The following is a 13707-nucleotide window of genomic DNA, read 5'->3' on the forward strand; positions in this document are numbered from 1 at the left end:
ATTGGCCATGGTTCCTCTCGGTCCCACTGACTCCAGCACAGGGTCAGGACTTACACAAGTGGTAACTTCCCTTTTGTTAATCATTCAGCAAAAGGGACTTTCAATTACTTCAGATTCTCTGTTAAATAGAGATACAGGCTAATCCTTGGACAGCTGCAGCTTTTGCTTCACAGAAATCCCGTGTAATCAACATTTATTTTTCATATGCCTAATCAGAGTGAGTCTGTGTTTACACTCATGATATTTAATGATTATTTTATTTTGATGTGATTTAAGAGGAGTGCTAGTAAGTTAATGGAAAACACTTTCTATCATCCTCTTTACCTCTAGATATTAAATTAAGGCAGGTAATAGGCCAATATCATATTCTCAAATTCACAAAACCCACAGATCTGGATGAGACATACTAACATCCTTTTATTTATTTATTTATTTATTTATTTCTTCTTTTTTTTTTTTTTTCCTGAAACGTTTTGTTCAGTTTGTGGGTTTTCAATACTTTAGACTCAAAACTAAAAGTCAGAATCTGAGAGTATTGAGACTCGGGATCACTTTCTCTCCCCTCCTCAGACGAACTGCAGTATAACATGCTAATACTGCCATGGCTCACCCAGTGCTCACATCCCTGCATTGCTCCGGGAGCAGCACTGCCCCATCTCTGTCTGACCAGTAGAGAGCAGGCGTGCAGCTACAGCTTCTTGCTTTCCACGGTGTCTCCAGCAACCTGTCATCTCCGCAGCTAACAGTGCTTCTGCATTCTTGTTGTTGTCAGTGTGATGTGTGTACCTTCGCTCTTTCACTGATCAGTTTACTAGCCTCAACAATTATGAAGTTTAAAAAAAAAGTTAAAAAACAAAGGAGCAAGACAACGTGTGTAAAGGGGACATCTTTTGCTATTTCAGTGTCTTGCACACTGCTAAAATAATCAAAAAGTGTGATTAAGGTACATTTATTCTTATTAAATCTAATAATAAATCTCATTTAACCTAAATCTCATTTATTCTCTGCATATCAAAAATTAACTGATTTGTTTGTAAAATAGTTCCTGTTAGAATCAAAGATTTTATGTTGGAAAGAAGAAAGCACAAAATTAAGTAATTTTTTTTAATAACTCCTGTTAGAGTAAAAGAAAGAAGTGAACACTAGATTTAATACAGTAATTGAGCCACAAACAAGCAGACAAAAAGCATACTTTAGAGCATTATTTTTTTTATGAGCAAAATTAGGATTTTATTCTCATTATAAATGAAGTAAAGAGCAAAACTATATACCATGTAGATATTTACATAAACACTTCTTTTAAAAAGTTTGCTTTGCATGTGTAGTTAGGGACTGTGAGTATAGTGGCATAGTTATAAAACCATGTAACAAATAGAACAGTTATTTTTTACTGCATCCACACTCACTAAGAAGCTGCCTATTTTTAAGGATTTTTTCCTTTGAAACAAGAGGAAACCAGATAGAAAATAGGTGATGTATGTAAACCCCATCGTTCTGTCTGATGGAGAAAGAGAACTAATTTTTCAGCTCCAGTCTGCTCTGAAGTTTGGCGTTTTGTTTCTCATAGGGAGGAAAAAACGGGAGGAGAGGGGCGTTACTCTGCAGCCACTAACAGCAAGGAGCAGGGACGATGTCTTTGACAGATCAGCACGCTTGCACTAGCACCATTGTACTCAAGGAACACATTGTGTGCGCTTTTCTACTCTCCTGTGTAGTCAAACCACTTCTGCCAGCCTTCTGAGGTTTCTGGTTGTAGGTGCGAGCCCCTGGCTCGAAGAGCAGCTAGCAGTGTTTGGCAGCTTGGGGATCAACCCCTGCTCTAGCAGTGGCATTGCTGTGGCACCTTTCAGATCAAGGCTTTCCAGCACTGTTTATTAACACATCTTGTAGCAGCACAACACAATGTTCAATTTGTCATTCAGACAAGCATAGAATACGAATGAGTCACTGCTGAATAGGAAACTTAATCAAATGCGCAAGCCAGACAGGTTGCGGTTGATGTATAATGCGGTTTTAACTGATAATGCGGTACAAGCTGTCACTGTGTTCTTTAATATTTTGACATGCCTCTGATCAGAGTACTTTGTGTTTGATCTTGCACTGGATCAGCAAACCCTGTTAGGTTTAGTATAAAGGAGAAATAAAGTCAATCCTAAAAGGTTTATCACACAAGAAGTTGTGAAGGAAATTTCATCTAAAAAATTAGAGGGGCCATGCTTAGTGTATAGTAAGCGTCATATCACTTTGCCTTCTCCATTATCACCACAAAAAGACGGAGAAATATAGTGCATGTGCAGGATTAAGCTAGACGCTACGTTGTGGATTTAACTGGAGTCTCATCCAAGCAGTATTAGTAATTGTGTGCTAGGTGAGAAAGAAAATCCAAAAAGCAATTCCTCTTTCTTCAAGTTTAAGAGAGCTGTCATAAGTGCAGACCTGGATCTTTGCCTGTGAATTTTTTTGAAGTGATTAAAATGTTAAAAGATTAAAATAGTGGTTCAGTTTGCTCAGGGGTGTTTACATTGTCTCTCTTGAGCAGCTCTATTCAGGTCTTGGTGCCATAGTGCCAAATTCCATTTCCTGCTCTCCCCAAGCCTCCCCAAGTGACTAGTGGATCTTCAAAGGTCACTTGCTGTTCCTGGTGCAGACCAAACCACATCACTCTTTGTCCCTTTGCCCACAAAATTATACTCATGGCTACACAGTAGCTCAAACACAAGGTTTGGGTTTGGCTTGCCATGATTCTTTTCCCAGTTATCTCCCTCACTCTCACTTAGGGCTTGTTACTTAAATATCGTATACAACTGCTGTTTCTTAAACTTATTAGATTTACTCACTTTTGTTCTGTGCAAGAAGCCAATCCTGTCTGATATTTGCAACGACCTTCAGCATCTGTCATAGAGATGAAATTTGCTGTTCTTGTATTTTGTGCAGTAGTCTTTTAATAAAGATATTAAATTAAGGCCCATTCTTGATTAACTGCAGTAAATAACATCCAACTAGGCCAGCAGTGCTTCTTTCAATGTAAGCCTGTTTTCTGCATTCCATTAGTCATTTAGCAGTAAATTAACTTTATTTATTTCTATCAGCTTCACTTGAATGGTAAATTCCTTTTCGATAGCTTTCAGATGCTTACTGCAATACAGATTGGTTACATCAACCATATTTTCCTTGGGGGAAAAAAGTAGCAATCATCTTTACAAAAAGGTTCCCCTCTGAGCTGAAATTAAAGTTCGCTTTGACCGTCCTATGTATAGCCTGGTAAATTAGCTTCTCCCCTCTTGAAATGCTTAGAGAAGAGTTCCAATATCACTGACATTACAAACTCTCAAAGTAAGGGTAACTGTTGCTTGCACTTAGATTAATATATAAAATTTCTTGACATGAGGAAGCTCACTGTTGGTCCAGATTGCAGCTGTGCTTCCCTCTTTCATCTGCTAAATAGGAATTGTGTACTGGAGAGACTAGCAGATGGCCTTACCTCTTTGCCTCCTCACAGTGTGACAAATGGTGGAACAATCAGAAGAGACAGCTAAAGAGACAAGCTCAAGAACAGAAATTAGATTTTTCTCCGAAGTGGAGCACAGTACTTCAGCTTTCCTTTCTCCTGCCAGGGTAAATAGGTGTTCTGTCCTTAAAACTAGTGAGCTTTTTTTATTAACAATGCATAATTTTAACCATCTCTCCTTACCAAATCTATTAAACATTCTAAGATGGCCCATTCAATATTTCAGTCAATTATGTAGATTGTAGAGGTGGGCCTGCCATAAACACAAGCAGTGCAGCACTCAAACTTTTTATAGCTCCCCCTCTGAAGATGTTTTTGTAACATTACATTATTTGCTTTTTGAATTGTTTCCATGCAGTATTATTCTTCAATACCCAACTTCACTGCAGAAAGTATGGTTTGCTGTGAATTGTTTTAGTTTTTGAAAGTTTGTGCTCCTTTTGAGATAAGCCATGCAAGCTTACATTACAATTCTTTTTTGTAAAACACAAAGCAAGAAGTGCTGGATCATGCTACTAAAGGCATAAGAAAAAGAAAAGACAAACCAGAAAGAAAAACTTTGCTACCTTTTGATTCAGATTTTTGGAAATTCCTCTTCTGACACCCAGTGATGCCCCAGAGTAATTCTGGAGCAATGAAGAAAATGACACTTTGCTCATTAATACCAGTTAGCAGCTGCAGAAATGTGGTCACTTTTTCATTTGGATTAACAATGTATATACAATGAGAGCCTTGTAAATAGGTAGGCTGTGCAATCAAATGCTTGGAAAGTAATTAAGCACTCCTTGTTCCCTTTGTTTCTGCCTCAGGCCATTAACTTCCTGTCTTGGTATTCTCAGACAGAAGAAGTCCTGATGTAACTGAGCTTTTGTATGGAATGCTCTGGTGCTGTTTAATGTGCCATGTCCTTTCAATATCTTTTTTATAATATGTGATCCCATGTTATGCAATAAGCAGCTTTCCATCTGCACTACAATACTATGGATTCAGACAGCACAAGATCTGATGTGTTGATCATCACTGCTTCCTGGAATATTTAGTTCAAGCTAATGATTTAGCATATCTGCTAAATTAGTGTTTATGTATCTGTTGGCCACCTGAACTTTAAAATTTGCCTGGCTTTCTTGAAGTCCTCATAGTGGGGTGCTGTATATATATATGAACAAGAAAATAAAATACTCTCAAGCACAAAAATAACTCTTTTCTGAACATTTGCAAAGGGAACCCTTGCTAAGCCAGGCATTGTTTTGAAGATGATATTTTTATTTTTGGATGCTTCCCCACACAGAGTCAGATTTATCAGGGAGGCAGGATCAAAAGAACAAGGGGAAGCCAAAGAAACACTAAGGAAACATCACCCCATACTTACTTTACTGGGGAGCATTTGACCACAGCCAATAAGCCTGATTTCTCCCATCTCTTTAGGAGACTTTTTATCTCTTAAACTTCAGGAGATGATAGATGTTCTGAAGCCTCATGATCATAGCAACCATGCAATATACTATAGCAACATATCTGAGACAAAATTCATGATCTAATGTCCTAATAGCAGAGTTCTTGAAGCAAGGTACTTGAAGGCTCTGAGTTCTTCCATTTTTGGCTTGTGCTGAAAGACAGTATTTTCCCATGCCATTTAATTAGCACACTGAGACCATCAGATTTAATCTTTCCTAGTCACTCTTTTCAGCTCTTGACAATTTCAGTCAAAAAGAAAAATGTGAAATTTCTGTCTTTATGTTTCATTAAATTATAGAATGGATTTTTGAAGTGTCCCTTTGGAAATATTTGTGTTAGATCTCTACTGCCGCATAGACGTGTTTAGGTATGTGCCACTTCAAGTCAGATCCATCAACATGAGGGAGAAAATCACTTGGAAGGTGATGATGTCAAGTCAGTTGAGCAGATAGATTTTAACTGCTGATTCTGTGCAAGATGCAAAACACAATGTGCTTTGTAGAAAATAAGTCCCCATTATCTGCATACTGGTGTATTGATTGACAGAAAATTATGTAACTGAATCTCAATGCATTATACCTTCATGGATACTTTGTACATAAACAAATGTAGAAACTTCTCCAAACCAAATGTGACTGGCCATTTTAAACAAGAAGGCCCACTTTTTTAGACAGCATGCATTGAACAAATGTGGCAGGTATGACCCACCTTTTATTTTCCCCATTTGCTATATGTGCTTTAAGTGCAGAATCTTCCCCAAAAATTATAAAGGGGCTGTGGGGTCACAAAGACCCTTCTATTGTGATCATTTGGTGTTTCCCTACCCAGTCTAGAAATCTGGGGTCTCTTAAAATTTTAGGGAAATAGCATGTTCACTGAGAAATACCTCTGCAGTTGTCAGTCAAAGTCTGTGCAAATTGTAAATCGGCCTTCAGGGGAGGTTGAGGGCCCAAGGGCAACCTCTGCTGCAGCAATGTTTTAGTGTATTCAACTGCCCATCTTCTTTCCTTAGGTCCACAAGAGGTGGCTCAGGTTCCTCCCCTTCTGAGGCTGGGCCAGCGTGGTGGTGCCCATCCTTCTTCCTCAGAGTCCTCAGAGCTGCTCTGCCACTTCAGCTGCTCCTGCTGCTCCTGATCGGGCTGGCATGCCTGGTGCCCATGACCGAGGAGGATTACAGCTGTGCTATGGCAAACAACTTTGCCCGCTCTTTCCACCCCATGCTGAAATACATGAATGGTCCTCCTCCATTGTGAAGGAGGCCTGTGGGACAGCGGGAGCCCTTGCTGGAGTGCTGGCTGGGAGCAAGATGGTTTGAAAGGGGGACAGGGTTCAGCGTGGCAGCTTTACCTATCTGCTGTTGTCACTACTGTGCCCGAATCTTTCTCTGCTGGCACTCGGCTCCAAGCACATCAGTGTATCAGTATCAAAGTGCACAACGTATTACCTGAGTAGCATCATTTCAATACTCGCATCCCGGGTACTAAGGAGGATGCAGTGTATGTGAGGGAAACCTCTTCTGTACAGCTTTTGGGATCTTTTAGCCACTTTATATCCAGGTCATTGCCCTGTACTATGCATAGCCAAGGACTTGATACTGTAGATCCTTTCCTGTGTGCTGCTCCAAACAACCCATTAGCCAGTCTTTGTTAAATACCCTCTCAGTATCTACAGTATACAAAATAACCAATGCTTAAGGAATTTTAGAGCATTTGTAACATACAATTTTAAAGAATCTTGTATGGCAATGTATTATTCCCTGTGGTTTCTGTTTCAGGCATGGTGTTCTAACTTTTGCTTTGGATGCACAAGGTGTAAATCTGAGAAGCACTTTTTTAAGGTTTAAAAAAAAATGGATGTAATAAATAAGATTGCAGAAGTTTTTATGAGGAAAAAATGTTGAATGTCAAGTTGAAAAACAACATATTTATGTATGTACAGTTTGCTAAGCCAAGTTTTGTTTGTATTGATTTCTTTGCATTTATTATAGATACCATAAAATATTTTGTCTACGTGCTTTTTAATGACAACTATGGAAACCTCTGAGTTTAGAATGAGATATGTATGGTATAAAAAAAAAAAAAAGACATCCATATGCGCTTCAAAAAAGAATTAAAAAATTCTGTAACAAATTAATGGCATTAGGTATATGTTTGAATGACAAGATCTGGAAAATGACAGCTGGCAGAATACATGGGAAAGTATCACATTACAAGTTGTGCTGATATTGAAAGCAGTACATGTTTTGGATTAATGACTCATCACTTCAGGTTTTTCTTTTTTTCAAGCTGCTTCTCTAAGTTCCCTCTCACCTGTATGGGGTGTTTTCCATCTATATTTCTGTGTATGCACTCAAATTTTGACAATGTGCAATCTTTGACAATTGGAGTTGTGCCAATCCACACTGAAAGAGATTTTTTCCTGTGGGTATACTGGAAACCTGATATTCTGATATTCCTTATATTCTCCATAGCAGCTCAATACCAAGATAGATTTTTTCATTTTAACCATCATTATTTTAGTGGAATAGGCCCAAAACATAAATGTAAATAGAAGAATAAGAGAACAAATTGAAAACTCATTACCTTTCCAGAACTATTGCAAAAACTTGCAGTCTACTCAATGGCACTCTGCCCAGCTTATCAGTCAGAACTCGACTTTGAAAGAGCAGGATTCTTCTCAATTATGAAAAAAAAAATACAGAGCATGACTCTACACTACTGCTCTTTAATAAGTTGGGGGAATTTGGAGCCATGACACACACAATGTGAATTTTTCTTCTGAGTAAGTGGTCCTGCTTAGAATATATTGGCTTGCATGACAGAAATTACAAGGCCAGAAAAAAATTACAAGCACATTAATTGCTGTTATGTAAAATTACTTTTTGGCATGTCATCCTTTGAGCTGTAATGAGTAGGTGGTCAGAGGTAGGGAACCACAAGCTGAATTCCAGCATTTGGACAAGCCAAATAATGCTTCCTTTCCACATAAGTGTAACATTAACATTTTTGTGTAAAGGTTTATGTATGCTTACGAAATATTTTCAATGTCCAAGACACAAGTCTGGACTGACACAAGTATGTGTTCTTTTCAAGGCTGAGTTTCCTTCATTGCTATTCAGAAGTAATGCTAGTCTAGATTAATATTCATAATCACTCAGTAGACATAGATAAGGAACACACATTTGGGCTACAAGGAAGAGCACATGTGATTTTGCAGAATTGGATCTTGACCCTAAAAACTAACACAAAGAAGGCAAAATTTAAATAAGTGGCCAGGCTCTCCTCAAGTTCCATCCCAAGTGCACCAGTGACTCAGAAGTCTACCTTGAGTTTCAAATCCCCACGAGATACCAGTATATGCATTTATCACCACAGCATGGACGAGGTTAAAGAGGGCAGCTGTAGGGGAAAAAAACACACGCAGAAAGGTATCAAGCGTTGCAGCCAGTGGCACTAGCCAGCTTGGCAGCCTGGGCATCCTTCTCATCCTGATAATAGGATGCTAAAACTCTCTAAGTATGGTGCACAAGTTAGAATCCGAGATGCCCTGTCTCTGTGATAAGCCTGCAACCCAACACCTCTCCTCTTTCTGAAGCGTCACCTACTTGGGCTCTATAAACACAAGGGCTGATTTCTGATGATGCACCTCCAGCCTCTCCTGCAAGGCATGAGGAAAGGGAGGAGCTGCTGAACTCTGGATCTGTATTGACATTGTGTGTTCATGCACAGAGAAAGTAGACTGCCTCTTGGGGAGCTCAGGTCATAACTATGTTGTATTTTTTTCCCCTTTTCTACTGTAGATAAATGCAGTCACTTCTGTAGTGGTTTAATCATCCCCCCAGCTAGACATACCTGGCAACTCAGAACCTTGCTTATTGGCTTTTAGTCACCTCAGAGCTAGTGAGTATTAAAAGGTTGCTCAGTGACTTCAGACTGTAGTATCAAGGCACTGTGTCATTATGCTTGTATTGATAATAGCGAAAAATAATGAGCACGATTTACCCTGGACACTCTGCATCTCTTTGTGGAGCTTCATTTGTGGACCATGCTTTGCAAAATCTGAAGGCAGAGTGATATTTAGAGACATCTGACAATGTTAGGAGTACAAATGATCTCAACTTGACAGAAGTAGTGTGCCCTCATTCCTCATAGCTGTGAGCATGATGATACACATTACCTATTCCCCACCCTGCTCCAGCAGTGATAACAGCTTCTTTCTGCAGCAGATCAATAGTTCCTCACCACTGGTTTGCCACCTTTCCAGCTTTGTGAACACCTTGTGAGCAGTATCGCTCTCTCTGTCCTTAGAGTGTTTTTCTGCATCTGGCTATTGAACGAGAACAAAGATACCGGGCTTGCTTATGATCCGTCATCCCTGGCCCTCAGTCTTGTGTTATTTGTGGTTGAGAGATCTGTTTACAACTGATAGCATCTCTCAACATGCTCATCATCATCATGTGCATCTGAGTGGATGTGTGTCTGTGTGTTCAAAGGCATAACCGACACTGGTTGCTCACAGCCTTCAAACTACAGATACTATCAGGACGTAGCAACTGTAGGAGGATTCTGAGAAATAAGAACAAGTCAAGGAGAAGAAATAAAGATTCTAAAGCAATAGAAACCCCTGATCTGCTCTCTTTCTGGCACTTACCATATTTTATTTGGTGTTTAAAGCAAAAGGTTATGGAAAGGAAAAAGGCAGGATAGTGAGTTTTGATTTAAGCTGGATGGTTTGGCAGCAGTCAAATACAGAATTCATCCAAAGCCGTATTTGTGTAAATTGAGGGGGAAAGGAGAGTGCAGGGAGGGATCTTTTGAGTGATGTGTGTGTTTTATAGGCATAGAGTTCCCTCCATAAGGGAACTTGTCTGGGCACTGGCTGAGTGGTTTTAACGTTGGCAGCATGTTGTGAAATGCACTTTAGCCAGCTGAATTCTGTTGTTGTTGCCCTGTTTGGCTGTAATTAGACCCAGAGGGACATAGGCATGAAACCTGTATTTGGAAGAAGTAGTGCTGTGGTCATAATGTTAAGAACATTAGAATGTTTTAATAATATACCCAAATAAATAAATAAATAGGAATTATTTAGAGAATTCATTTGTCTTCCCAGAAAGGAGTAGATAAAGACCTGTGAAACAAGATATAAGGAAATTAATAACTGCTAGCTGAAGCACTGAAGATTTGTCATAGACTACAGCCTGGTTAAGTGACAGAAATTTGAATTTTGTTAGATGGTAGCTCTAAAAGCAGATAGGAACTGAAAGCTGTAGCATTTATTGTTTGGTGCCAGCTAATATATCATTCCAGAAATAAATTGGCCAAAACTGCTTTGTTCAAGTAAGAATCTATTTAAAGATCTGAAACACAGCAAATGGATTTGACCACAGTGATGTCTGAATTACACTAGCACATTTAACTTTTTGAAAGACAGGATGCTTTAGGAAAGTATTGTCCATTGCTTGTATCAAAAGTGTCCTTGGTGAGGAGGGAGAGGTGCACCAGAGAGCTCTTCTGGTCAGGGATCATGCAGATGTGGATCTAGCTTTCACACAGGTTACTCAAATCAGGCAAATTTTTGTTTTCTGGCATGTTGTAATTCCTGGGAGACTGCTGTTATGGATGTTGAAATTGTGGGGTTTTCCATTCCTTTGTTTTTAGAAAGGATGTTTTAAAAAACAGCTGGAATTAAACCTACCAGAGTCCACTTTTTTATATAAGTGTTCGCAAGGCTATCCAAGTGGAACATTCATGGCTTTAGTTGGTTTTTTTTATAAACAATTCAGAAATTGTCTGGGAAGCTCTCCTGGCCATAGAGCTGCAGGTTAAACCATGGTTGCGATTTTGAGTCTTTCGCTAAACTTGAAGCATGGTGCTGGCAGATACGAAGATTATGGGGGCAAGGGGAGAAAAAAGTACTGGAAGAAAGCATGATGCTGCAGGATTTTGGTTGAGACAGATACATAGATGATAGATAGATTAGATAGATAAATAGATATAGATAGATAGATACATACATACATACATACATACATATATACATACATACATACATACATACATACATACATACATACATACAAACAAGATATTTTTGAGCCATCGTTTCTTTTCCTATTTTCAGATTTAATGTAAGCAAAAATTAATCCTATAAGGACAGACTGGAATTCAGTCTTTCCTGCTTTCCTATGAATGGCTAAACTTTCAAGCTTTTATGTGCTCTCTTACCACAAAATGGACAGCACTTTTTGCTCTTCTCTAGAGTATAACATACTCGTTCATCTTTCCATAGATGACACAGGTTTTGAAGAGGTGAGTGAAAAATATAAAGATTTGCTTCTTGTCACATTCTTTTTTGTTTTAGACAGTAGCATTCAATCTTTTTCTGTAGAGAAGCTAAATACCTTCGTCCCAAAAGCATTGCAAAATCTGGCTAAAAAAATGCCTGAAAACACATCCTTCCCTCATATGCACATTTTTCATCTGGTTAAAATGGCAGCATTCTGAAGTTATTCACAAATGTGTAGGAATGGAAGACAGCAGGAGATAAATTTCATATCACCTGTATGCCAGCAGAAATGAAGACATTAGCAGAATGACACCTAAATACTGCAGCACAAAGTTCTTAAAGGGACATGAAGGCTAGTTAGCCTTGTTCCTGCTGAGCTAAGTGCCAAATGTTATTATTTTGATGGTCAATTTTCCTGAAGACTTCATGACCATTTTTACACTTGAGCCTTTGTGTCTGCAGGATGCCGTGGTGAATGGTAGTAATTGGAGCCTGGCTGGGGATAAGAAAAAACACGTAGGCAGTGACCTTCCTTGGGCATTCTTTCTATGTGAGCACTCTGATGAGTGCTATTTTATATGTTTGGATTTTCCTCTCCTCTTCACTGTGTAGGTGGTGGAGACAAGCAGTGTAATGCAGAGGAAGGCAATGTAAAGCGTTTCCAGCCTAAGTAACAGCTGTTTCATGGGGCTTTTAATGTTGCAGTTTCTGGATAGGAAAAAAAAATTAAATCTATCTTTTAATTTTGGGGAGTAAGCGTGGCCAAAAGGCTCTTAATGAGGGAGGGTGTCCCACTGACTGAGCACACCGAGGCTTTAGCCCATGAAGAAGCTGTTATCATTGCATTATGAGGATTGCCTGAATTAACAGGAAAGAAAAGCAGTCAAATCAAATATTTTCTTTGATTATGCCTTAATTATGTCTTACCTTTCTAATTAGTTAAATAGAATGAAATATGCTAGAACAAGACAGATGTCACTTACATGTCAGCTAAAAGAGAAAGAAGGGGTGTGGGGGATGCCAACTTGTCCAGGATCCCCTGGGGAAGCTGCCCTGTAAGGTGTTGAGTGTGCCGTGAGGGAAGCAAGGATGATGGACTCAGGAGTTTTAGTTGTAAAAGCTTTGCAGTGAAATAGAAAGGAATGTCCTTCCTGTAAAATTTTTCAAATTTCTTCACCCAACAGATGCAAAAAATTGGGAATGAAGCTGGAGTCTCAGATGGCTCCTGACTATTGAAATGTGCCCTGCCTGGCTGCAGAGGCATTAGTCCTGGTGAGTTCTGGGTGTCTGAGCAAGGTGACATCTCATCCACCTTCTCCCATCACAGAAGACACATCATGGGAGGGAATGAAAGTGAGTGAGACTGACTTTTTCCAGTTGTTCCAATTGGCAGGGCAGAAGGCATTGGATGCAAATTAAATTACATGAAATTCCATCTGAGCACAGGCAAAGTATTTTATAACATGAAGATCGTCAAACACTGGAAAAGGGTGCCCAAAGAGGTAGAAGAATCTCCTTTTGTGGCTATTCAACATTCAGCTGGGCATGGCCCTGAGAAATCTGCTTTAGGTGATCCAGCTCTGAGCCAGGAATTGGACTAGACAGTCTCCACTGACACATTCCTAGCTCACTGCACTGTGATGCTGTATTGTCGTGTCATGCTGCAGAAAGAGATGGGCAAAAGAATGCCTAACCTCAGTGTGTAATCCCAGGCAGTGTGCAATCTTTTGCCCATTCAAATTGTTACCATTTTTGCAGAGGTAAGTATGTTCAAACTTTATCTGTGCACTTCTTCATTTAGGAGTGCCATATTTTTGATTTTGCAGTAATATTCTCTGATCTAGCTACTTTTTTTAGGTTAAGTCTCTAAGTTTAGTATTATATAGCAACTGTCTTCTTAAGCCATTTCACCATGAACTGCAAGTGCTTGTTTGGTCCTGTGGTTAAAATGAGATGGTGTTATTTTGAATCAGCATTGAAAATTACTTTATTATGAGCACATGTACATGTGCAATTAGTTCCTATTACTCTGATGTGCCCTTTGTGGCCAAAGAGGCAACTTGGAGTCAAGTTCTTTGTTATGGAAGTGTATTGCAAAACAATGACATTATTTGGAACCATTTTCAGTTCTACTCAGCACTTAAAAATCCCAACAGTCCCCAGCATTCTTTTAAGAGTCTGAATAGGTTATTTGCTTTAACAAGCAAATTAGGTGAAGTTTTGCATGAACTAAGTATATTGCCTGTCTTGTCTTCCATGGAGATGATACTTGGAATCAAGGTAACCATCTTATAATTTTTTCCTTTTAAGTTAAGTACAATGAAACATCGCATAAAACCAAAGAGCTTTTACATATATATTCATATAAGAAAAGAACCTATGAGCCAATAGTCCTATGTTGAACCAGCACAGCACAGAAAATAGATTAAAAATAATCAATATAGGGACCATATTCTCTC

General features: G+C 39.0%; 1 protein-coding gene across 18 annotated transcripts in view; it reads left to right on the top strand.

Annotated features, from left to right (window-relative positions):
- SYNE1 (spectrin repeat containing nuclear envelope protein 1) overlaps nucleotides 1-7711 on the top strand; it is a 293660-nt gene extending 285949 nt beyond the window's left edge. For 16 of the 18 annotated variants that reach the window (XM_074537722.1, XM_074537721.1, XM_074537729.1 and 13 more), the window contains one exon: nucleotides 5976-7711. In XM_074537722.1, coding sequence (XP_074393823.1) covers nucleotides 5976-6216 — 241 coding nt within the window. In that variant the 3' untranslated portion in view covers nucleotides 6217-7711. The remainder of the gene's footprint in view (nucleotides 1-5975) is intronic. The other 2 variants (XM_074537731.1, XM_074537733.1) reach the window with 1 other exon arrangement.
- Nucleotides 7712-13707: the final 5996 nt, after the last annotated feature.

Source organism: Zonotrichia albicollis, chromosome 3, assembly GCF_047830755.1.
Source record: "Zonotrichia albicollis isolate bZonAlb1 chromosome 3, bZonAlb1.hap1, whole genome shotgun sequence".
Classification (NCBI taxonomy): domain Eukaryota; kingdom Metazoa; phylum Chordata; class Aves; order Passeriformes; family Passerellidae; genus Zonotrichia; species Zonotrichia albicollis.